This window comes from Gorilla gorilla, chromosome 21 (genome assembly GCF_029281585.2).
Source record: "Gorilla gorilla gorilla isolate KB3781 chromosome 21, NHGRI_mGorGor1-v2.1_pri, whole genome shotgun sequence".
Lineage (NCBI taxonomy): Eukaryota > Metazoa > Chordata > Mammalia > Primates > Hominidae > Gorilla > Gorilla gorilla.
This window is the reverse complement of record NC_073245.2, coordinates 43,897,951-43,922,061: the sequence shown is the minus strand read 5'-3', so window position 1 is coordinate 43,922,061 and position 24,111 is coordinate 43,897,951. Positions and strand designations below refer to the sequence as shown.

The following is a 24,111-nucleotide window of genomic DNA, read 5'->3' as shown; positions in this document are numbered from 1 at the left end:
ATTTACCCCTTACTCCCTCCGTTCCGTGGCCTTTCAGGGAGAACACTGTGGGTATCATGCTGGGTGGTCTGGAGGGTCCAAGTAACAGGAATCTAGAAGGATGGACCAGATGTGAAGAAAAGAAAGCCTGAGTAGGACACAAAACAGAGAAGTGGGGCTGTAACATCTCTAAGATATTACAGCTTGCTACTTCCACTCTCTTTGCAAATGTGGTGAAACCCAGGCTGGAGTCATAAAATAATAGCGTAGGATCATTAACTGAAGTTTGTCTAGTGCTTCCTTGTGTTCACACATTATCTCATTGAACCTCTGACAATGCTAGGAGGAGGTAAATAGGGTTTTCCTCTTACCTTGGGTGAACTGAGGTCTTCTGACTAAGTCTCAGGTCCTTTCTACCAGTTGTGCTGCATCCACATCTCTACTGGGAAGAACACAGGCTCTGCAGTCAGACACACCTGGGTTTGAACCACTTCCATTTTGTGTGTGTTGGATCTTGAGCAAGTGAATTCACCTTTGTGACCGTCCATGTCTTCATAAAATAAGAATTTTAAACACACATGAGGGCCTGGCATATACAAAACATTGAATAAATAGCAGTGATCTTTTTATTGACATCAGAAGGGGGTTGGGGACCCAGAGGCTATTTGGGCTCCTATGGCATAGCTCTTGGAACCTGTTAATTTTCAAGGACAGGGGTTTGCAAGTCAGAGCAATGTCAAGTAAAGAACAGGTTCTTTGGGAGGCCAGGATATGCTAATGGGTGAACAATGTAAGGGAGGCATAATAATAATGCTAAAGGCCTCCTAGAGTACCTGTTCACTGCACTTTTGGGTCTTTGGTTTATATATGAAGAAAATGAGGTGCCCCCAGAGGGGAAGTGAGTTGCCATTGTTACACAGTAAGTTAATAAATGGCATTGCTGAGTTAGAACTCAGTCTTTTGTCTGCCAAGAAAGCTTACTTTTCCCTTACACTCCACTGCTCCCTTGAGGGGGAAAAAAAAGGCCCGGAGATAGGATCTTAGTGCTTTGGAACTGGAGAGAAAGCCTTAGAGATCATCTGATCCATCCTCCATACTTGTCAGATGAGAAAATTGAGGCCCGTGGTGCTTAATTGACAGGACCATAGCCAAATAGAGGCACCACAAAGCAGGAGTAAGCTCACGTTTCTTGAACCTGACCATGTGGAACTTTCAAATTGCCTTTTTTTCTGTGCGGAACTAGAGCCTCACTGAAAATACCAGTGGTTTACAATAAGAACAGCCGTTTAGTTTGGGGAACTTTTTTCCAAATAGAATCTTCTTTTTCTCTCTTTCTCAATTCTTTTTTTTTTTTTTTTTTTTTTTTTTTGAGATGGAGTCTTGCTCTGTCACCCAGGCTGGAGTGCAGTGGCACGATCTCAGCTCACTGCAAGCTCCGCCTCCCGGGTTCACGCCATTCTCCTGCCTAAGCCTCCCGAGTAGCTGGGACTACAGACACCCGCCACCACGCCTGGCTAATTTTTTGTATTTTTAGTAGACGGGGTTTCACCGTGTTAGCCAGGATGGTCTTGATCTCCTGACTTCGTGATCCACCCACCTCGGCCTCCCAAAGTGGGATTACAGGCGTGAGCCACCACGCCTGGCTGTCTTTCTCAATTCTTAATAAAAATATACTAGAAGAAGAAAAACAAAGCTTTAATGGAGGACCTTGGTAGAAAGCAAGTAAAAATTATATAGAGTCTCTTAAATCTAGGGAGGTCCCCAGAGCCAGTAAATTTAGAGGCCAGCCTTCTTGCCTATCCCAGCAAGCTTATCACTTGTCTTGCCCTATTCACAACAGGCCTTCAGAAGGCCCAGCCTTCCCTTGGCAGCTGCATGTGGTGAACACCAACGGAAATCCCTGGTATTTTTCTTTGTATGCAACCAACCGTGGAGATGTAGGTCAGGCATTGCTGGCTTGGCAGTTACAACATCTCTAGCTTCACCCCTGCACCTGTAGCCGTGTTCACTAAGCCCCTCAAAGATGGGAAATGGATGGTCCCTTCTTAATAGGGTTTGGATCCCCAAGGGCTCATATGGGTGGAGTGGGTTTGGGAGGATACAGACCATCCAGAATGTGGAGATGAGAAGGGTGGATCTGGCTCTTCCCTCCTTAATGTCTGATGTCTGGTGTGACTATAGCTGGATTGGTGGTGCTTCTGCTCAGCTCACCTTAGAGTAATCATCACTGACGGAGGAGACTGGGGAGGTCCCATCCTTCCCTTGGGCTCAGCTGGGTCCCCAGATCTACACCTGAACCCCACGCCTGTCTGGTGTTTACGGGATTGAAGCTGCCACCCTTTGGGACCTATCCTGTTTTCATTTCTGCTCTCAGCTGTCTGGTCTCTGTGGACCTCACTTATAGGTTTGTATGTGCCTGTCGCCCACGGTGCAGCCCCATGAGGCTCTCCCAGCCTGGCACGCTCATGCCTCTTTGGCCTTTGTTCTCTTCAGGAAAACTGCTAGCTCTATGCCTTGCTAGGGAGGGCTTTTCTGGCCCCTCAGATAGGTTCTTTTGGTCCAACCTAGCTGTACCTTTCCTGAGATTCAGTCTCTTTGTCCACACCCTGGGGGACAGGGCTGTGGTTCCAAGGCATGTTGGGGGGTACCTGTGGGCCATTCTGGACTGGCTTCCGGTCAGCTGGCTGACTCTGCCCTGGGTCTCAAATATCTCCTCTGTAAAGGTGTTAGACCAGGATCTTCAAGGTAACTTAGAGGTGATATGCAGATGGACATTTTCTGTTTTAATAGTCAGTGTATTTTATGTTGATTTCCATCTGGGGCAAATGATACTCTTTATAGGAAGAATAATAAGTTGCCTTTTCATTGCATTTATTTATTTAGCAAATATTTGCTAAGTGCTATCTGCCAACCACTATTCTAGCTACTGGGGATACCTGCCTTCATGAAGTTCACATTCTCTTTTTTTTTGAGATGGAGTTTCACTCTTGTTGCCCAGGCTGGAGTGCAATGGCGCAGCCTCGGCTCACTGCAACCTCTGACTCCCGGGTTCAAGCGATTCTTTTGCCTCAGCCTCCTGAGTAGCTGGGATTACAGGTGCCCACCACCACACCCAGCTAATTTTTGTATTTTTAGTAGAGACGGGGTTTCACTATGTTGGCCAAGCTGGTCTTGAACTCCTGATCTCAGGTGATCCACCTGCCTCGTTCTCCCAGAGTGCTGGGATTACAGGCGTGAGCCACTGCGCTGGGCCATCATGAAGTTTACATTCTAAGAGGACAGAGAGTGATTAGGTGGCCGGTGGTAGGCAGCTTTTGGTATGTGTTTGCCTTTTTAATAAAGGATAATTAAGGAAGGCCTCTGAGGAGCAGGCATATGAGCAGAGATCTGCATGATCTGTCTGAGGAAGGAAACCATGTAACAGTCTATGGAAAGAACATTCCAGACATAAGGAACAAGTGCAGAGGCCAAAGGGTGGGAATGGTGTGCCTGGCATGTTTGAGGAAGAGCACGGGAGATCAGTGTGGCTAGAACAGAGTAAGTAGAGGAGAAGTGATTGGAAAGGAAAGTTTGTGTGAGCAGTGGTGAGACATTTTGGTTCTTCCTCTGGGTGAGATGGGAAGGCAGTGGAGGGTTTTGAGCAGACAGGAAACTGACTTAGCTGACCCCTCTGGCTGCCATGTGGTGAAGGAACCAAGAAGCTGGGAGACCAGTAAGGAGGCTGTTAGGACAATGCAGGCAAGAAATGATACTGGCTTGGACCAAATAATAGCAGTGGAGGTGGTGGGAAGTGGTGGGACTCTAGATAAATTTGGAATACAGATCCATCAGGATATATTGACAGATGAGTGCTAGAGGGGATTTAAGGATGAGAAAGATGCAGAAAGAACAAGTTTGGGGAAGAAATTGAGAATTTTCAGTACATGTATTTAAATTTATAAAAAGTAAGTAAATTGATAGAATAATGTTAAGTAGGCCAGGCACAGTGGCTCACAGCTATAATCCCAGCACTTTGGGGGGCCAAGGCGAGAGAATAGCTTGAGCTCAGTAGTTCAGGACCAGACTGGGCAACATAGTGAGACCTTATCTCTACAAAAAAAGAAAAAGAAAAAAAAATAAGCCAGGCATGGTGATGCACACCTATAGTCCCACCTAGTCGGGAGGCTGAGGCAGGAGGATTGCTTGAGCCTGGGAGGTTGAGGCCTCAGTGAGCCTTGATCACACGATTGCACTCTAGCCTGGGCAACAGAGTGAGACCCTGTCTTGAAAAGAAAAATGTTAAGTAAATAATAACAGAATCACATATAAGGTCAAAGCAGTGATGGCTGAAATTGTGGATAGAGTGGACCAAATGTGTCTGTGCTGCCTTCCAGCTCTAAAATCCTGCTTCAGTGATTCAGACCACATAGTCTCCCATTCACAGAGAACAAGAACTTGAAGCTCAGCCTAGAATAAGCAGATAAAGTGACAGGAGAGCAATCCTTTGGACCAGGCCTACCTCCTGTTAATTTGGAAGGACTTGGGAAGTTCTTGCACATATACTGGCCTTCTGGCATTACCTTATTTATTTATTCATTCATTCACTCAGTCAGTCAGTCACTGAGCACCTTCTGCCTAGTAGGCCCTGGACAACGGCAGCTCTGATGCTTCTTCTCTCCTAATATAAAGCAAGCTACCCTAACCCCCGCTCCCACTGGAGCCTGTCTACTCTGTGGCCTGGCATATGCCTGGCAGTGATGTGTGTGCTGAAAGTGGAATAGCCACAGCCTAGGCAGAGCCCTGCCCTCCCTTTGCTGCACTGTCTCTGTCCATCTCTGCCTTCCTCATCTTATTGCCATCCACACTTTGAGGCCTGGTGAGCAAATGATTTTGCTTCCATGAGAGCAGCAGAAATAGTTGCTTTATCTCTTCATATAGGTCCTCATAGTTATCAAACTGGAAAGAAATCCCCAAGGGCCTCTTCTCTCACCTTTTATAGATGGGAAACAGGGCCAAGAGGGCAGGCAACTCCCACAGTCCACATCTAATTCATCAGCAAATCCTTTCAGCTCTACTTTTTTTGATTGATTGATTGATTAAGAACATTATCTTTCTGTGTCTTCCAGGCTGAAGTGCAGTGGCGCAGTCATGGCTCACTGCAGCCTCAGCCTCCTGGGCTCCAGCAGTCCTCCCACCTCAGCCTCCGGAATAGCTGGAACATGCCATCACGCCCGGCTACTTTGTGTCATTTTTTTGTAAAAATAGGATTTTCCCATGTTGCCCAGACTGGTCTGAAACTTTTGGACTCAAGCAGTCCTCTCACCTCGGCCTCCCAAGTGCTGGTATTGTAGACATGAGCTGCTGCACCTGGCCCAGCCTTACTTTAAAAAATAAATTCTGAAACTGACTGCTTCTCACCAACTTCCCTGGCACCATTGTGGCTAAGCCACTGTCATATTTTCCTGATTATCTCACCAGACCCCTGGAGATCTCCACCCAGCAGCCAGACGGACGCTATTTAACACCAAGGTCAGGTCATGTCCTTCCCCTGCTCAAAACCCTACAGTGCTTTTCCAGGACAAGCCCAAGTCTTTAAATGGCCTACCGGGCCCTACACAATCGGGCCCTTGGCTACCTCCAGATCTCATCACCACCAGTCTCCTCACATTCACTGGACTTCAGCCACACTGGCATTTTTCCTGTTCCTGGAGCACCTCAAGCGTGTTCCTGCCTCTGGGCCTTTGCACTTGTTCCCACAGCCCTTTCTCAGATCTTTGCAGTGCCTGTTCCCTCATTTCATTCAGGTCTCTGATCAAATTCACCTCCTTAAGAAGTTGTCCCTGACCATGGATTCTAATCTTACCTTCTTCCATGTTTCTCTGTACCCCCTTTCTCACATTTATTCTTTCTTAATGCATCACCATCTGACATGTTTATTGCCTGTCTCTTCCCATTTGATTATAAACTCATACAGGTACGAATTTTCATTCTATTTAGTCACTGCTTTATCCCCAGCGCTTAGTACAGTGCCTGACTCTTAGTGGGCACTTAATGAAGATTTGTTGAATGACTGAGTGTCCAAAGCTAGGCAAGGCAGCCTGTCTGGGCCTTCCTACAACTCCATAGGTCAGCCTGGCTTACAAATAGGTCATGTCCCATCTTAGAAAACTCATCTAATAGCTTCACCAAAGCTACGTGGCATCACTTTTGTTTCCAAGATAAAGATCAGACAGGGAGGAACTCTCTCTGCAAGTACTGTCCTTGCAGATCTGGCTTAGGGGAAAGTGGGTTCATCACTGAGTAGCCTCAGCACACTCTTCCCTTTCTCACCCCTCGAGGCACCCAGGGAACCAGGGGGGAATGCTACTTCCATGTACTTAAAGTCATCTCTGACTTCGAAGGCCTAAGAATAGCAGATTCTCAGTAAATATTGGGTAGGTGAAAGGGTGAAGGAAAGAAGGTCTTAGTAAAATCTCTTCATGTATCCTGTTGCACTGGTAAATTTAACATGCTGTGAAGTTGAATGCCCTCACTAGTAACCAGGGGCCTCAGGCAAAGTCTCATCACCTCGCTGAATTTTAGTTTCCTCATTGGTAAAATGGGAACAGCACCTACTTGCAAGATTTTGAGAATTCAAACAGTAAATATTAGTTCAGCATATACTAGCTGTTACTTTTTGTTTGTTTATAGCTACAAATAAGAGAGACACTATGAGAAGCACAAATGGAGCCACTGATTTTTTAGCTATAAAAAAACAGGCTGGGTGCAGTGGCTCATGCCTATAATCCCAGCACTTTGGGAGGCTGAGGCAGGCGGATCACTTGAGGCCAGGAGTACGAGACCAGCCTGGCCAACATAGCGAAACCCTGTTTCCACTAAAAATACAAAAATTAGCCTGCAAAAATACAAAAATTAGTGTGGTGGCACATGCCTATAATCCCAGCTACTCAGGAGGCTGAGGCACAAGAATCGCTTGAACCCAGGAGGCAGAGGTTGCAGTGAGCAGAGATCACACCACTGCACTCCAGCCTGGGCGACAGAGACAGAGTGAGACTTCGTCTCAATTAATAACGATAATAATAACAACAGCAGCAGCAGCAGCTAACATTTACAGAACACTTACCATGGACCATTTAACTCTGCTGCTAGGCCTGTGAAGTAGGTACAGCTGTTTTCATTTTGCAGCCGGAACACCAGGCTTGGAGGGGGAAAGTGTCTTGCTCCAGGTCCTGCAGCCAGGTAGTCACAGAACTAGGGTTGGAAGCCACACTGTCTCACTCCAGGGTAAGGAGGCCTGAGACCACACTCTGCTCTGTCCCTGTATGAAGCCTTGGAGGTGTCCCTTCACTTCCTCTGGGCCTCGGTTTCTTACCTGCTCAGGATCGAACCACACATCTCTGTGACGCTCTGAAATTTCTGGTGGTCCACAGGCCACATCAAGTGGGACAGTGAGTTGCTTCCAGGCCTCCTGGTGGTAGTGCTCTGGGTATTGACTGTGAATAGCACACCTCTGGGTGCCCCCTCCCTCGACATCAGGCAAAGTACCCTAGCCCTCTTCTCACCATCTCAGGCATCTTACTGTTCTGCACCTTAAAGGCGTAATGGACTGGGGCAGAAATGAATAGGGTAGAAAACAAGAAGGAACCCACTCCCTTGTCTGGTACATATCAATGTTGGATGCTGCAGAGAAGAGTACGAGGCTGACAGTCAGTGGATGTGGGTTTTGTTTCCCAGTTCCATCACATCACAGAATAGAAGGAAATGCAACCCCGTGGGTGCCTTCAGTCCTGAGTTTTTGGTTACATGGGGTGTGAGCATTCATCTGTACAGTGGGGAGGGAAGGGTGTTGCAGGGATTTGCTCCCTTCCCCAAATCCTCCAGAGCTGTTGCCTTCTGCTGTGGAATTCCAAACATTTCCGATCAGATAAAGGTGGCTGAAAATACTTGGGACTTGTCTGGACTAGTTGGAGGCGGTGCTGGGGTGAAGAGGTCGAGGCCACAGGAGCTAGAGCGTGGAAAGATCTAGCCTTGCCCAGGAGTCTGCCTGGTCATAGATGTGCCTATTGCTCTCCTCCTTTGGAATCCTGCAGGTTCAGAGCAATGCCCAGCAGGCTTTGAGGTGGAGAAGGATCAGACTCCTTTGTGGCAACAAGTTCTCCTACTTCAGAATGTTGCTTCTCAATTTACACACTAATTAACTGGATCTTTTGGATACCCCTGAGAGAGAGAATCCCGTAGTCACTCATCTGTCTGCATGAGTTACTTTCATTCTCCTTATGCTGCAGCCCTAGACGGAGCCCTTTGAGATGATTTCCACTTCATTTGACAGTTGGGGAAAGGCCCATACTTTCCCAGAGTCTCAGGCAGGGGAAAGGACTCACCTGCAAATCAGCGATGGAACTGGGAAACAAAATCCACATCCACTGACTGTCAGCCCAGTACTCTCTTCCCCACAGCATCCCACACTGATCTGCACCAGACAAGGGAGTCGCCATAGCTTTGGGCGGAGAGGAGGAAGGAGAAGCTGCTTTGGACTATGGAGCACTTGGGGTCAAAGACCTCAGAAAGAAGTCCTAGTTTTTGGAGATTGCTACCCCATTCCTGCCTGTTGCTTCAGCACAGTGCAAAAGATGCCTTTTCTAGAACTTTCCCATAAGCTTCCTGTCCCCTTTCCTTATCCTGAGAGAAAGTGTCTGGAGAATACTGGACACCTTGCATAATCACCTGCTATATTGGGGCCTCTTTCTAGTTTTGCCAGGCAGTGAGGAAAGGGATGAAGAGAGTGGGAACTGGCCTTTCTTCTCTTCCCTCCTCTCTGTCCAACACTCAGCCAGACTCTTCAGCACCTTCTCTGGACCCAGCACTGGGCAAGGCCTAGGGGACAGAGCCCATGGTCAGATGGGGGAAGAAGTGAGCAGCTAGGCTCCTTGAGAAAGTGACCTGTGGATTAAGACCTCAGAGATAAGTGGGACAGAGCTTGGTAGAAGCACCCGTGTGGGCAAAGGTCCTGAGTCTGAGCAGAACATGGCATGTGAGGAATGAAGCAGCCTGGCCCTAGGTGAAGCTGAGAAAACCCTGCAGGCCCTTGTAGGCCATAGAGAAGGCTCCGAGACACAAGCTGAGCCATAGTCTACTAGTAAGAACAATAAACCAGACATTTACTTAAAGTTAACTATGTGCCATGCACAGTTCTAAGACCTTTACATGTATTAATTTGAATCCTCATGGTATTCTTTTGAAATAAGGACATTTTGGACCAGGTGCAGTGGCTCACGCCTGTAATCTCAGCACTTTGGGGGGCCGAGGTGGGTGGATCATTTGAGGTCAGGAGTTTGAGACCAGCCTGACCAACATGGTGAAATCCAGTCTCTACTAAAAATACAAAAAAATTAGCCAGGCATGGTGGTGCATGCCTGTAGTCCCAATTACTTGGGAGGCTGAGGCAGAAGAATCACTTGAACGTGGGAGGCAGAGGTTGCAGTGAGCCAAGATTGTGCCACTGCACTCCAGCCTGGGCGACAGAGCGAGACTCTGTCTCAAAAAAAAAAAAAAAAAAAAAAATTAAATAAGGATTTTTTTAATCCACATTTTACAGATGAGGTCAAAAGCAAAATATCTTAATCTAGTTTGCAAGACTTATTGGTTCTCTGCCTGGTCTGTGCTCTGGCAGCCCAACTTGGTAGAGAAGTAGAAATTAATTGCCTTTATCCAGATAGCACCTCCATTTCACAAATGAGGCAACTGATACTTGGAGGAGAGCAGGAGAGCAGCAGCGGAGAGAGAGCAGAACTAAGACCAGCCAGTCAAGGGAGACAGAGGGAGACGAGCATCAGCTCCCTGACAGGGAAGAGTTTTCCAACTGGGCTGTCCGAAGATGAAATGTCCCACCCAGGAAGGAGGGAGCTCTCCGTAAGTGCATAAGGAGAGAATGCCCTAGAGATGACTACCAACTCCCATGGGTGTGGACCATCAGAATGAAACAGACCCACTGTGGGACTTCAGCACTCCACCCTTCTGAACCCTGTCTGTGAAATGGGGGTGTTCGTGGTGAGCTTGAGTATTACATGGAAGGTTGGATGGGCATGCTGTAAGGTCCCTGGAGTCTCCGACTCTGTTCCAAGGGTGAGTATTGGTCTTTCTCACCCTGGACACTGGAAGAAGAATGGAGGGCTGTGGCCATCTACTTACGAAAGAATAGGGAGTCACCAGGGTTGAAATGAGAGAGTTGAGATGAGGGGAGGCATCGGAATCCCAGGGGATGAGCCTATATGAGCACATAGCAGCCACCCAGGAACAGTTAAATGTTTGGACTCTGGAGACAGACTGCCTGTATTCAAATCCCAACTCTACCACTTGTGGCCTCTGTGACCTTGGGAGGGTGATTTGTCCTCTCTGCCTCTGTTTCCTCATCTGTAAACTGGAGAGTAATAACAGCATGTACTCGGTGGGATTATTGTGAGGATTAAGCAAATTCTTACACACGAAGCACTTAGCACCATGCCTGGTACTTAGTAAACATCAGCTGTTTTATCTCCATCAGTTCCAGGGAAGGAGGTTATGAGCCCCCAAATGAGCATCTCTGCCCCCAGTAAATGCTTTTCTGAATTCTCTCTCTTTGCCCCCAAGCCCATCACCCTGGTTCTGAGCCAGAGAGATGGAGAGCCCACACTCGCACTGCTAGGCCTGATAGCTTTCTCGATTCCCCAGCGGAGGTGTTATCTCCTCCCGGCACAACCGCTTCCTTTTCTGAGAAATGCAAGTGCATCTGTCAGGCACAGCTTCTTAGAACTAATGGTGGGGGAGGAGGTGGAGGAGGAGAGGCTGGCAGCTGAATTGAACAGGTCAGAGTTGGAGGAAGATAAACATGAAGTTTGTTGTGAGGATACCACCAAATATTCCCTATAGCCCAGATGGCTTGAGCCCTGTATGACACCCCCTGATCTCACCACTACTGCTAGGGAGGTCAAGGCAGGAGAAACTGAGGCTCAGAAGCCAAAAGGCTTGCTGTGGCACCCACCCATACCTGGGCCGGCTGGACTGAGGTGTTGACCCCAACACAGTCTTGCCACCCCTCTCTTTGCCCTGCCTCCACTGAGCTGCTTCTCCAAGTTGCCCACCTCCAGGCCTATGTTTCCGTGGGGGAGAGGAGAAAGGCCATGTTCTTCTCACATCTCGGGAGCCAACAGCTCCCTTGGGAAAACCAGAGGAAGTGGATTCCAACCACAAACCTCACTTCTTCCGAGTCTCCGCCTGCAACTCCCTGCCAAAAGAGTGATAAGGCCTCTCCGTTTGCCCTACCCCCTTCCTCCCATCTCCCAGCGATCTTCTAGCAAGGCCATGTTTGTCTATTCAGCACGCATTTATCAGCCTCTCCCTCAGGGAAACTGAGGCCAGGAGCAGAAGGTGACTCTGCAGGTGACTCACAGCCTGCCAATGCAGGGATGTGAGAAGGACAGAACAAGGTACAGTTCTGGTGTCCCTGGCACTTTTCCTGGCTGCTAGTAGCCTCTTCCTCTTCTCCACCTACCTCTTTCCTGAAATAACCAAGCAGGAAGGAAGCAGTGGGCCTGGGCCCTCCAGAGTCACCCAAGAGGAAGGAAGGGTTCGTCTGGCACAGGCATGCTTGTTCCTCACTGAAGCCAGGACGGAAGGGTTTCACTTTCCCTCCTGGTCTTCGTCACATCCTTTTCCTGTGGCACCAGTTCGCCTCAGCTGGCAGGAGCCAGTGCTTATTCATTCAGCTGATGGCCTCAGGCTACTTTACCCTCCTTGACAGACCCAGGGCCATGGCCCTGGCCCAGAATATGGGGTTTGCTGCCAAACATACTGGGGCTTAAAAATGGCTTCCTTTTTTTTTTTTTTTTTTTTTTTGAGACGGGGTCTCATTCTGTCGCCCTGGCTGGAGTGCAGTGGTGCTGTCACAGCTCACTGCAGTTTCAACCTCCCAGCCTCAAGCAATTCTCCCACTTCAGTCTCCTGAGTAGCTGGGACTATAGGTGCATGCCAACACGCTCAGCTAAATTTCTAAGATTTTTCTTATAGAGATGGGGGTCTCACCATATTGCCCAGACTGGTCTCGAACTCCTGAGCTCAAACAGTCTGCCCACCTTGAACTCTCAAAGATGCTGGGATTACAGGTGTGAGCCATCACAGCCAGCTGCCACTTATCCACTTTAGCTAGGTCTCAGTATCTCTGAGCCTCAGGTTACCTGGACTTAGAATGAAGGCCTTCCTCAGCCACAGAAGTACATGGACCTGGCCCATGATTGTCCTTTAGAAACTGAGCAGAGTGCTGCATCAACGTTAGGAGTAAAGGCACTGAACCAGATTGCTGGTGTAGGCATCCCAGTTAGGTCACCAGCTTACTACATGGCCTTGAGCAATTCACAAATCATCTGTGGGCCACATATCCATCAGCTATATGGGTTAATGGTAGTACCCACTGACAGAGTGTAGAGACAACTAATGAACTAATCTACAAAAAAACCAAGAAGAGTACCTTACAGGGTATGTGCTCAGGAAGTGTGCACTGCTGCTGAAGTCACTAAGGAAGTCAGGTTTTCTGTGGGTAGAGATAGCAGGGTCTAAGATGGCAAGATTGGACATCAGAATGAGTGTGAATGAAGTACTATCTTGGATAGATTAAAAGAAAAAGAATGGTGTGAGGCCAGAACTCAGACAGATCCTACTCTTGCCACTTCCTAGATAGGGATCTTGGGTAAATTCTGGAGCCTCCATTTTCACATATGTAAAATTGGGCTATTGATAAATGTTATGAGGATCAAATGAAAGCATTCATTTGTTCTTCTAAAATAGATTTATTTAGAATGGCATCTGCTGTGTTCCAAGTATAGCACACCAGATTCTAGAGATACAGGTGACAGAGCCACACACAGTCAAGTGGGGGAGACAGGACAAAAAATAATCTCTCAAGTGAATATGATGATTGTGCATGTAATTGGGAAATATGGCCTAGTGTGCATAGAGTGCTTTAGCTCAGTGCCCAGCACAGGTGAAACACTGAAATGTTTGGTAATGGTCAGCTGTCATAATAATAGTTTTTTGTTTCTTTGTTTTTATCTTTTGTTTTTTTGAGACAGGGTCTCACTCTGTTGCCCAGGCTGGAGTACAGTGGCCCCAAACATGATTCAATGCAGCCCTGACCTCCCAGGCTCAAAGATCCTCCTCAGCCTCCTGAGTTGCTGAGACCATAGATGCATACCACCACACCCAGCTAATTTTTTTTTTTTTTTTAATTTTTTTGTAGAGACAGGGTCCTCCTGTGTTGCCCAGGCTGGTCTCAGACTCCTGGGCTCAAGCAATCCTCCTGCCTCAGCTCCTAAAGTATTTTATTACTGTTAACAAGTAAGGGCTGGGTGCGGTGGCTCATGTCTTTAATCCTAGCACTTTGGGAGGCCAAGGAAGGTGGATCACCTGAGGTCAGGAGTTCCAGACCAGCCTGGCCAACATAGTGGAAACCCACCTCTACTAAAAATATAAAAAATTAGGCAGGTGTGGTGGCGGGTGCCTGTAATCCCAGGCAACTTGGGAGACTAAGGCAGAAGAATTGCTTGAACCTGGGAGGCTGAGGTTGCAGTGAGCCAAGATCATGCCACTGCACTCCAGCCTGGGCAACAGAGTGAGAGGCTATCTCAAAAAAAAAAAAAAAAAAAAAAAAAAAAAAAAGCAAGGACACCATGGACCAGAGAGGTGAAGTAACCTGCTCAAAGTCACACTACTTGGAAGAAGTGGGAAGGGCGGGCACAGTTGCTCATGCCTATAATCCCAGTACTTTGGAAGACCAAGGTAGGAGGATGAGGCCAGGAGTTTGAAACCACCCTGGGCAATGTAGTGAGACTCCATCTCTCCAAAAATTTACAAGAAAAAAAAAAAGAAGGAAATGTGGGCAGTGAAGCCAGGATGGGAACTAAAAGATCAGATTCAAGTAGGGACTATACTTCAGCCTCTGGCTGGTCCCCTGGCACTTGGGCCCCTTTCCTCAGGGCATCATGCCAACCTTTTCACCTGACTTCTACAGGGTCACAGGCACCTACAAGGTGACCTGCATCATTCAGTTGGCTGCCTCTGGGCAGAGATCTAGCTGAAGTCAGTCTGTGCCTATCTGAGTAGGTCCTGGGCCAGACTTGGTCCCTGCCTGCACTGAGCCCCCAGACTGTTGGGGGAAACCAGGCACACAGAGGCCATCAACCCAGGAACACCCCTCCTCTCCCTCCCACCTCAGGGCCTTTGCACTTATTACCTCTGCTAAAACAGGCTTTTTTTTTTTTTTTTTGAGACAGGGTTTTGCTCTTGTTGCCCAGACTGGAGTACAATAATGTGATCTTGGCTCACTGCAACCTCCATCTCCTGGGTTCAAGCAGTCCTCCTGCCTCAGCCTCCCAGGTAGCTGGGATTACAGATGCCTGCCACCACACCCAGCTAATTTTGTATTTTTGGTAGAGACAGGGTTTCACCATGTTGGTCAGGCTGGTCTTGAACTCCTGACCTCAGGTGATCTGCCTGCCTCGGCCTCCCAAAGTGCTGGGATTACAGGTATGAGTCGTTGTGCCCGGCTCCCCCAGATATTCTCTGTCACCTCCCCAGGACTTAAAACCCTATCATCTCTAAAATTATCTTTTTTTTTTTTCTTGTTATCCTCTCTGCTTCCCAGTAAGACAGGGTTTCTCAACCTTTTTTTTTAATCATCCACCCCTGCAAGGAGTCTTTTTCAGATTTTTTTGTCCTAATTGCCCTCCCATGAAATTTGAATACCTCAGCTATACTATACTATATATATATATACACTATATAGTGTATATATACACTAGATATAGTATATATAGTATATATAGATATAGATATATATAATATATAATATATATAGTATATGTAGAGTACATATAGTATATACAGTACTATATATACTACATATTGTGTGTATATATATGGTATATATAGTATAGTATAGCTGAGGTATTCAAATTTCATGGGAGGGCAATACCTATATACTATATATACACTATCTATACTATATATATAGTATATGTGTATATATAGTACTGTATATATACTATAGTATATATATACTATATAGTATATATACTATATATAGTATATATAGTATATAGTATATATATACTGTATATATAGTATGTATAGTATGTATATAGTATATACTAGTATATATAGTATAGCATAGCTGAGGTATTTACTATATATACTGTATACCCTATATCTCTTTATGTGCTGTGGCCCTGTGGAGAGCCACAAATCACTGTAATGTCTAAGAATGCTTCACTTCACGCCATTGGAGGTGATCTTACCACCATTGAGAATGGACTAGAATATAAGCTCCATGGAAGCCTTGCTCACGGCTGAGTCTCCAATGCCAGCCTCAGTGCATACCCCTGGTATAAACAGAAGTCCAAGGAGTCTGGGAGCAGAAAGGAGACATTCATCCCAGAGGTTGGGGAGGGATGAGCAGGGAAGAGGGACTCCAAAATGGAGTCCTATAGGCTTAGTAGGGGTTGGTTAACTGAGGAAGATATGGAGTGACCAGTTAAAGGACAGTGTTGGCAAAGGCACCAGGGCCTGAAGCACTCAGGAGTATGTAGTGTGGGGCCATTCCAAGTGGGTGGCCAGGACTGTTGAAGCCTCTTGAAGTATTGGAAGAAGGACCCTGAAAGTGATACTAGCCTGGGCATCTCCTAGGGGCCAAGTCAGGAGACCCAGTTTTCTAGTGTAGGCTCTACTACAAACCAGCAGTGGAAACGTAGAATGGGCAGGTGGGTTGGCCTTGCTGACTTCATGGGCCTACCTGGCTAGGAATCCATGACTCTCCTGTGGAGGTCATTAGCCATTGCTTGTCGCCAGTGGCCCTACAAACCCCCACATGGAAGTCAGCTACCCCACTTTCCTCTAACTCAAGCAGAGGATGCAGACAGGCCCTTGGGCCTGGGTCTCCTAGAAACCTTTGTGACATCAGAGACCTCCCTGCAACCCACTCTTAAACCTCATCCCCTGCCTACCATGCCAGCCTGGTTAAAACCAGTGGGAGCCACCCAAGGTGCAGTAGGGGCTTATCTCTGCTTTTCCAGACCAGGGCTGCTCTGCAATCCTGTTTATTTATCCAGAGCAGCCGCCTGCTGAGAAAATGGCTCTGTTTATTTCCAAGTGTGTCGTGTGAACCATGGGCTAAATATACCCACGCCACCGCCTCTCCAGCACCCGCCCTGGAACAAGCACGCCCCATTTTGCTCATGCTGTCTCTGCAAAAGCAATCCTTAGAATCCACACCCCTTGGAAATACTACTCCCCTTCCCCAGGAAAAGAAGCTGAAATGGAAATGAAGGTTGTCATGACCAGGAACACATGAGTGGAAGCTGGGGCAGGTGAAATGAGAATGTTTCTATGGCACTGAAATGAGAATGTTCCCTCCACCCAGGAATGACTGTTCCTGGACAGTGAATGCTTTGTGCCCTTGTGGGGACAGCGCCTGTTTACTCCAACCCAGCCCCAGAGCTGAAAATTTCCTGTGGCTGCCAACCGTCTACTTCAGGAAAGTTCCCATCAAGGGAGCCAGGCCTCTCCCATTTTGGCTGCAACCCCAGTGTCCCTGGTTTCTTGAGAGACATTTGGCCTCTTGGGATAACCAGGGCCTTCTCCTATGCTCTTCATAGTGTGGAACTCTCCCCCATCACAGATAAGCCTATTTTGTGACTCCACCTGGATGTACTTGGGAGCAACAAAATCAAACCTCCTGTAAGAATATTTTTGTCTGCCAAGACCCGCAGAGGCTAGCTAGGATGGAGCGGGAGACAGGGAAGCATAGTCACGGTCCTAGTGCCCTCCTTTCCCCAGATCCTCCACCTCAACCCTGGTCCCACATTCCTTCTCCTGGAAATCCATCCTTTCAGCACTACTGACAGGACAGGTCCCTCCAGCCTCGAACTTCAGGGAAGTGTCCTGACATAGCAGCCCTCCCTTTGAAACTAGGCAGTCTTGCAGTTTGATCCTGACTCTGCTATCTGTTTGCTGAGTGTTCCCTGCTTTAAACCTCAGGCATCTTATTTGTGAAATGTGGCTCAAATCTACATCTCAGGATTCTGATGAAGATGAAATGGGATACCAATGCCTGACATGTAGCAGACATGCAATACATTTGTTAACTCATGTATTCTCATGTATTTACAGAGCAAGACACTGTTCTGAGCACTGGGTGTATAGGAACAAGACAGGACCTCTGCCCTCATCAAGACACATCTAGTATAGGCCGAGGGCAGTGGCTCACGCCTATAATCCCAGCACTTTGGGGCTGAAGAGGGCAGATCACTTGAGGTCAGGAGTTTGAGACCAGCCTGGTTAACATGGTGAAACCCCATCTCTACTAAAAATACAAAAATTAGCTAGGCGTGGTGGCGGGCGCTACTTGGGGGGCTGAGGCAGGAGAATGGCTTGAACCCGGGAGGCGGAGGTTGCAGTGAGCCAAGATTGCACCACTGCACTCCAGCCTAGGTGCCAGAGCAGGTCTTCGTCTAAAAAAAAAAAAAGACACATCTAGTATGGAAGACACATCACAACAAAAACAAAGTACAGAATCTAGTTATGAGAAGTACAGCTTAAGGAGGGAAAAATGTGGTGAGGTGGTGAGGCCGGGCATGGTGGCTCACGCCTGTAATCTCAGCACTTGGGAGGCTGAGGCAGAAGGATCCCTTGAGCCCAGGAGTTTGAGACCAGCCTAGGCAACAAAGTGAGACCCTGTCTCTACAAAAAATTTAGAAATATTAGCCAGGCATGGTGGTGTGTGCCTGTAGTGTGGCAGCTACTCAGGAGGCTGGGGCAGGAGGATCATCTGAGCCCAGGAGGTCAAGGCTGCGGTGAGCCATGATTGCGCCACTACAGTCTAACCTGAGTAACAGAGCGAGACACTGTCACAAAAATTTAAAAATTAAAAAATAAAGCACTGAGAAGAAAAGCTGGCATGGTGGTCATTCTGTGTAGTGTAGTTCCTGTAATCAGGAGGCTGAGGCAGGAAGATTGCTTGAGTCCAGGAGTTCACAGTCAGTCTGGGCACATCTTTTAAAAACAAGAAAAAAAAAATGGTGGCTGGGCATGGTGGCTCATGCCTGTAATCCCAGCACTTTGGGAGGCCGAGGCGAGCAGATCACCTGAGGTCAGGAGTTTGAAACCAGCCTGACCAACATGGAGAAACCCCGTCTCTACTAAAAATACAAAATTAGCCAGGTGTGGTGGCACGCGCCTGTAATCCCAGCTACTTGGGAGGCTGAGGCAAGAGAATCGTTTGAACCTGGGAGGCGGAGGTTGCAGTGAGCCGAGATCGCGCCATTGCACTCCAGCCTGGGCAACAAGGGTAAAACTCTGTCTCCAAAAAAAAAAAAAAGGCCAGATATGGTGGCTCGTGCCTGTAATCCCAGCACTTTGGGAGGCCGCGGGCGGATCACTTGAGGTCAGGAGTTCGAGACCAGCCTGGCCAATATGGCAAAACCCTATCTCTACTAAAAATATAAAAATTAGCTGGGCATGGTGGCACATGTCTGTAATCCCAGCTACTCAGGAGAATCGCTTGTACCCAGGAAGCAAAGGTTGCTGTGAGCCCAGTTTGTGCCACTGCACTCCAGCCTGGGGAACAGAATAAAACTGTGTCTCAAAAAAAAAAAAAAAAAAACTGAGAAGAAAAATCAAGGAAGGTAAGGGGACAGGCAGAGAGAGACGGGGGTGGTGTACTGTTTTAGACAAGGCAGTCAGGGAAGGCCTCCCCTAGGAGGTGACATTTGAGGGGAGTCATGGTTGTGAAATGAGGGAGTGAGGCAGGCGATGACCTGGGGTCAGTGCTCCAGGCAAGCAGGAACGGCAGACTCCTGCGGCAGGAGACATTAGAGGAACAGCAAGGAGGCCAGTGGGACTGGAGTGAAGTTCAGGGGACAGGGGTGGGGAGGAGGCCAGAAAGTGTTGGAGCCAGATCCCACTAGACCTTGCTGGCCAGAGTAAGGAGTGGGGACTTTATTTCAGGTGTGATGGAAGCCCTGGGAAGGTTGAGAACTTGGAGTGACTGAATGGAGTGTGCTTCTGCAAGGGCTGAGATTCATGGGTCACTGCTCTCTACTGCCTTAATGTTGAGGATTCCTTCAGTCAAGTTAGCAGCTCAGTGCACATGGCATTTTGCTAGGTACCAGGGATACAAAAATAAATGATGCTGCCCTTCTAAGTGCAGGAGAATGCTGCTGGAGGGCTTCCAGTGTTCTTAGAAATCTCTGTGTGGAGCATGGACCGAGGGGGTTGTCAAGACTGGAAGTGGGCCAAGGCAGGGGTCACAAGTGAGCAAATTGGTAGGTGAGACCTGAGGCCAACTGGAGATGGCATGCCTGTCTTGAGGGAGCAGCCACTCGGCCATTTGGGACTGGTTGGAAATGTAGGCCCAGTGTGGCAGAGGTCTTGGTAGAGAGGCAAGAACCAGCCAGTAACTCATTCATTTTACACACACACACACACACACACACACACACACGGTACTACGGTACTTCCTTTTTTTTTTTGAACGGAGTCTCTGTCACCCAGACTGGAGTGCCGTGGTGCGATTTCTGCTCACTGCAACCTCCGTCTCCTGGGTTCAAACAATTCTCGTGCCTCAGCCTCCTGAGTAACTGGGATTACAGGTGCGTGCCACCACACCCGGCTAATTTTTGTATTTTTAGTAGAGACAGGGTTTCACCATGTTGGCCAGGCTGGTCTCCAACTCCTGACCTCAGGCAATCCACCCACCTCAGCCTCCCAAAGTGCTGGGATTATAGGCATGAGCCACCGCACCCAGCCTGGAACTTCTTTCTTACATATTTCTAGGTGCCAGATGCCAGTTTTAGATTCTGGCTCCACCACCGACACAGCTGGGTGACCTTGATCTAGTCCCTGGACCCTCAGAGGCACAGCTTCTTGGGCTGTAAATGGGGAGAGACAGCCTGCATTGCAGAATTGTTGGGAGGATTAAAGGACAAATTGGGTACTACGCTTACTCATAAAAGTTATGTTCTAAGCGTCCCTCTCCCTGCCCCACAGGCTGCTGCACCCTGGGCTGGGTAATTTAGCCCACAGCTCCTCCTTCCCCCTATCATGTGCTTCCCTTCTGACTTAGATTCAGGGCAGAGGGCTGTTGATCACAACCTCCTGGGCCCAGAGTCACACCCCCTGCAGTGGAGGATGTCCGGGACAAGGCCTCACAGACCCCATGATGGAGGCCTGTCAGTCCTGCATCATTGTTACCCTCTCTCCTCTGCCCTGCTCTTCTTGTCACCAACCTGCCCACCAGAGGCTCCCTCCAGAGGGAGGAGCCTCTGGCTGAAGTCCCAGGACCCATTCTACCCCTGAATTGGCCTCAAATGACCCTGGGGATTTAGCCCCGGGCTTCCTTATCCCTCCCTCTGGTGCAGCAGTAGAAAATCTGAGGCCTAGTGGCTCCACACTCCACACTACCCTCAGACTCAACTCTAGGCTCCTTGCGGCTTCCAGGCCACATATGGTCTGGCTCTTGCTCACCCCTGCACCGTCATCTCCCCCATGCCCTCCTCTCCTGCACTCTGCTCCAGCCACCTGGCTTCCATTAGTTCCCTGACCCTGCCCATCTCGTTCCCACCTTGGATTCTGGAATAAGTGCTACTTCTTGACTGACCTCAGACAGGGCACTTTCCTCCTCTCTACCTGTTTCTCAGCAGTAACATGGTTTGATTATCACCAGTGGAGGGTCAAGAAAGAGGACCACCCTTAGCCCTTTACCTGGCCCAGAGTGGGCACGGATGGCTACAGTTTTTCACATCACCAAGGTCATAGCATGCAGATGGCCCCTTTCCCCACCCACCTACATCACTCTCTGAGGACTCAAACTGTGCCTTCCTTCTCTCTCCCTGCAGGATACTTTTGTGGAACTCTATGGGAACAATGCAGCAGCCGAGAGCCGAAAGGGCCAGGAACGCTTCAACCGCTGGTTCCTGACGGGCATGACTGTGGCCGGCGTGGTTCTGCTGGGCTCACTCTTCAGTCGGAAATGACCAGACACTGACCATCCACTCTACCCTCCCACCCCCTTCTCTGCTCCACCACATCCTCCGTCCAGCCGCCATTGCCACCAGGAGAACCACTACATGCAGCCCATGCCCACCTGCCCACCTGCCCATCACAGGGTTGGGCCCAGATCTGGTCCCCTGCAGTTAGTTTTCTAGAATTTTTCACACTTCTGTGAGACCCCCACACCTCAGTTCCCTTGGCCTCAGAATTCACAAAATTTCCACAAAATCTATCCAAAGGAGGCTGGCAGGTATGGAAGGGTTTGTGGCTGGGGGCAGGAGGGCCCTACCTGATTGGTGCAACCCTTACCCCTTAGCCTCCCTGAAAATGTTTTTCTGCCAGGGAGCTTGAAAGTTTTCAGAACCTCTTCCCCAGAAAGGAGACTAGATTGCCTTTGTTTTGATGTTTGTGGCCTCAGAATTGATCATTTTCCCCCCACTCTCCCCACACTAACCTGGGTTCCCTTTCCTTCCATCCCTGCCCCCTAAGAGCCATTTAGGGGCCACTTTTGACTAGGGATTCAGGCTGCTTGGGATAAAGATGCAAGGACCAGGACTCCCTCCTCACCTCTGGACTGGCTAGAGTCCTCACTCCCAGTCCAAATGTCCTCCAGAAGCCTCTGGCTAGAGGCCAGCCCCACCCAGGAGGGAGGGGGCTATAGCTGCAGGAAGCACCCCATGCCAAAGCTAGGGTGGCCCTTGCAGTTCAGCACCACCCTAGTCCCTTCCCCTCCCTGGCTCCCATGACCATACTGAGGGACCAACTGGGCCCAAGACAGATGCCCCAGAGCTGTTTATGGCCTCAGCTGCCTCACTTCCTATAAGAGCAGCCTGTGGCATCTTTGCCTTGGGCTGCTCCTCATGGCGGGTTCAGGGGACTCAGCCCTGAGGTGAAAGGGAGCTATCAGGAACAGCTATGGGAGCCCCAGGGTCTTCCCTACCTCAGGCAGGAAGGGCAAGAAGGAGAGCCTGCTGCGTGGGGTGGGGTAGGGCTGACCAGAAGGGCCAGTCCTGCCTGGCCAGGCAGATCTGTGCCCCATGCCTGTCCAGCCTGGGCAGCCAGGCTGCCAAGGTCAGAGTGGCCTGGCCAGGAGCTCTTCAGGCCTCCCTCTCTCTTCTGCTCCACCCTTGGCCTGTCTCATCCCCAGGGGTCCCAGCCACCCCGGGCTCTCTGCTGTACATATTTGAGACTAGTTTTTATTCCTTGTGAAGATGATATACTATTTTTGTTAAGCGTGTCTGTATTTATGTGTGAGGAGCTGCTGGCTTGCAGTGCGCGTGCACGTGGAGAGCTGGTGCCCGGAGATTGGACGGCCTGATGCTCCCTCCCCTGCCCTGGTCCAGGGAAGCTGGCCGAGGGTCCTGGCTCCTGAGGGGCACCTGCCCCTCCCCCAACCCCCACCCCACACTTGTTCCAGCTCTTTGAAATAGTCTGTGTGAAGGTGAAAGTGCAGTTCAGTAATAAACTGTGTTTACTCAGTGAACAAAGAGCCTGGGCTCTTGTGTGCTCCGGGATGGGGAAAGGAGGGGCCGCTGGAGAGCTGGGTACTGATCCTGGCTCTGCTGCCCTTAGGGGAGGGCCTTGGACAAGTCCGTCCTTCCTTCTGGGCCTGAATTTATCCACCTGTACGGTGACAGGGTTTTACTGAGTACATGCTGTGTGCTGGGCACTGGGGCTGCATGTGAACAGGACAGACACAGTCTCTGCCCTCAGGAGCTGACATTCTAGTGGGAGACACAGCCACTTGGCAAGTGTTTACTGAGCTCTGCTCTACACAGACATAGTCCTGGGCACTGGGGACTTCTTCAAACAAAACCTTTGCCTTTACACAGCATTCATTCTAGTGGAAGAGACAGACATAAGCACGGCTCTAGCTGCTGTAGGGTGTGGGGGAAAGGTGTGATGCCTTTCCTCACCCATCAGAAGGTTCTGTGACTGACATTCCTATAACAAAAGAAAAACAAAGTGGCAGTTCACACCCTGTAATCTCAATACTTTGCGGGTGGGGGATGGGTTGCTTAAGGTCGGGAGTTCAAGATCAGCCTGGGCAACAAAGTGAGACCCTGTCTCTACAAAAAAATTTTTAAATTAGCCAACCCAGCAAGGCCAGTCCAGATGCTTCTTGGCCTCTGTGTAGCATTCCTTCCTCCTCGGTACAGGAGACAAGACATAGGTCAGAGTATTTATTTGTTTTTTAAGAGGGTCTTGCCCTGTCACCCAGGCTGGAATGCAGTAGTGTGATAGATAACTTCAGCTTCAAATTCCTGGGCTCAAGTGATCCTCCTGCCTCAGTCTCCTGAGCAGCTGAAATCACATGTGAGTGCCACCAAGCCTGGCTAATTTTCAAATTTTTTTTTGTAGAGATGGGGATCTTGTTATGTTGCCCAGGCTGGTCTCGAACACCTGGCCTCCAGTGATCCCCACGCCCAGCCGAGAATTTGTGGCCAGCTTCTACACAGTAGAGCAGAGGAAGGTTACAGTAATATTTCTGTGTTTTAGCGGATCACGAGGTCAGGAGATCAAGACCATCCTGGCAAACACAGTGAAACCCCGTCTCTCCTAAAAATACAAAAAAAAATTAGCCGGGCGTGGTGGTGGGCGCCTGTAATCCCAGCTACTCGGGAGGCTGAGGCAGGAGAATGGCGTGAACCCGGGAGGCAGAGGTTGCAGTGAGCCGAAATCGCGCCACTGCACTCCAGCCTGGGCGACAGAGCAAGACTCCGTCTCAAAAAAAAAAAAAATATATATATATATATATATATATATATATTTCTGTGTTTTATGAGTTGCTTTGGGGAGAGGAGTTCTAGTTTCTACGACCCACCTTGGGGAAGAGGAATGAATGCTAGTTTCTGTTACTTGCTTCAGGGGAGAAAGAGAAATGGGAGACAGCAAGCCAGGAGAAAGTCAAGAGATCTTGTTTCTGAGGCCTTTCAAGCCTCCTTTAGTTCAAAGTATTCGGTATGCCAAAGTGCCATACTTTGGGGTATTGTTTTCTAAGCCCCAGTAAGGGCAAAGGAGGAAAAAGCAACGACCATGAGGAAGCGGTTTGGTCTTCTACCAAGACATGAAGGACTTAGT

General features: G+C 48.9%; 1 protein-coding gene and 1 long non-coding RNA gene across 16 annotated transcripts in view; one reads left to right on the top strand and one right to left on the bottom strand.

The window, feature by feature from the left end:
• Positions 1 to 22,517, top strand: part of BCL2L1 (BCL2 like 1) — a 60,072-nt gene extending 37,555 nt beyond the window's left edge. For all 15 annotated transcript variants that reach the window (XM_004061954.4, XM_063702202.1, XM_004061953.5 and 12 more), the window contains exon 3: positions 20,877 to 22,517. In XM_004061954.4, coding sequence (XP_004062002.1) covers positions 20,877 to 21,014 — 138 coding nt within the window. In that variant the 3' untranslated portion in view covers positions 21,015 to 22,517. The remainder of the gene's footprint in view (positions 1 to 20,876) is intronic.
• Positions 21 to 7,220, bottom strand: LOC134757780 (uncharacterized). The gene is made up of 3 exons (XR_010132273.1): positions 7,082 to 7,220; positions 351 to 529; positions 21 to 127 (listed from the first exon to the last, which is right to left on the bottom strand). It is a non-coding gene; the product is annotated as an uncharacterized lncRNA (long non-coding RNA).
• Positions 22,518 to 24,111: the final 1,594 nt, after the last annotated feature.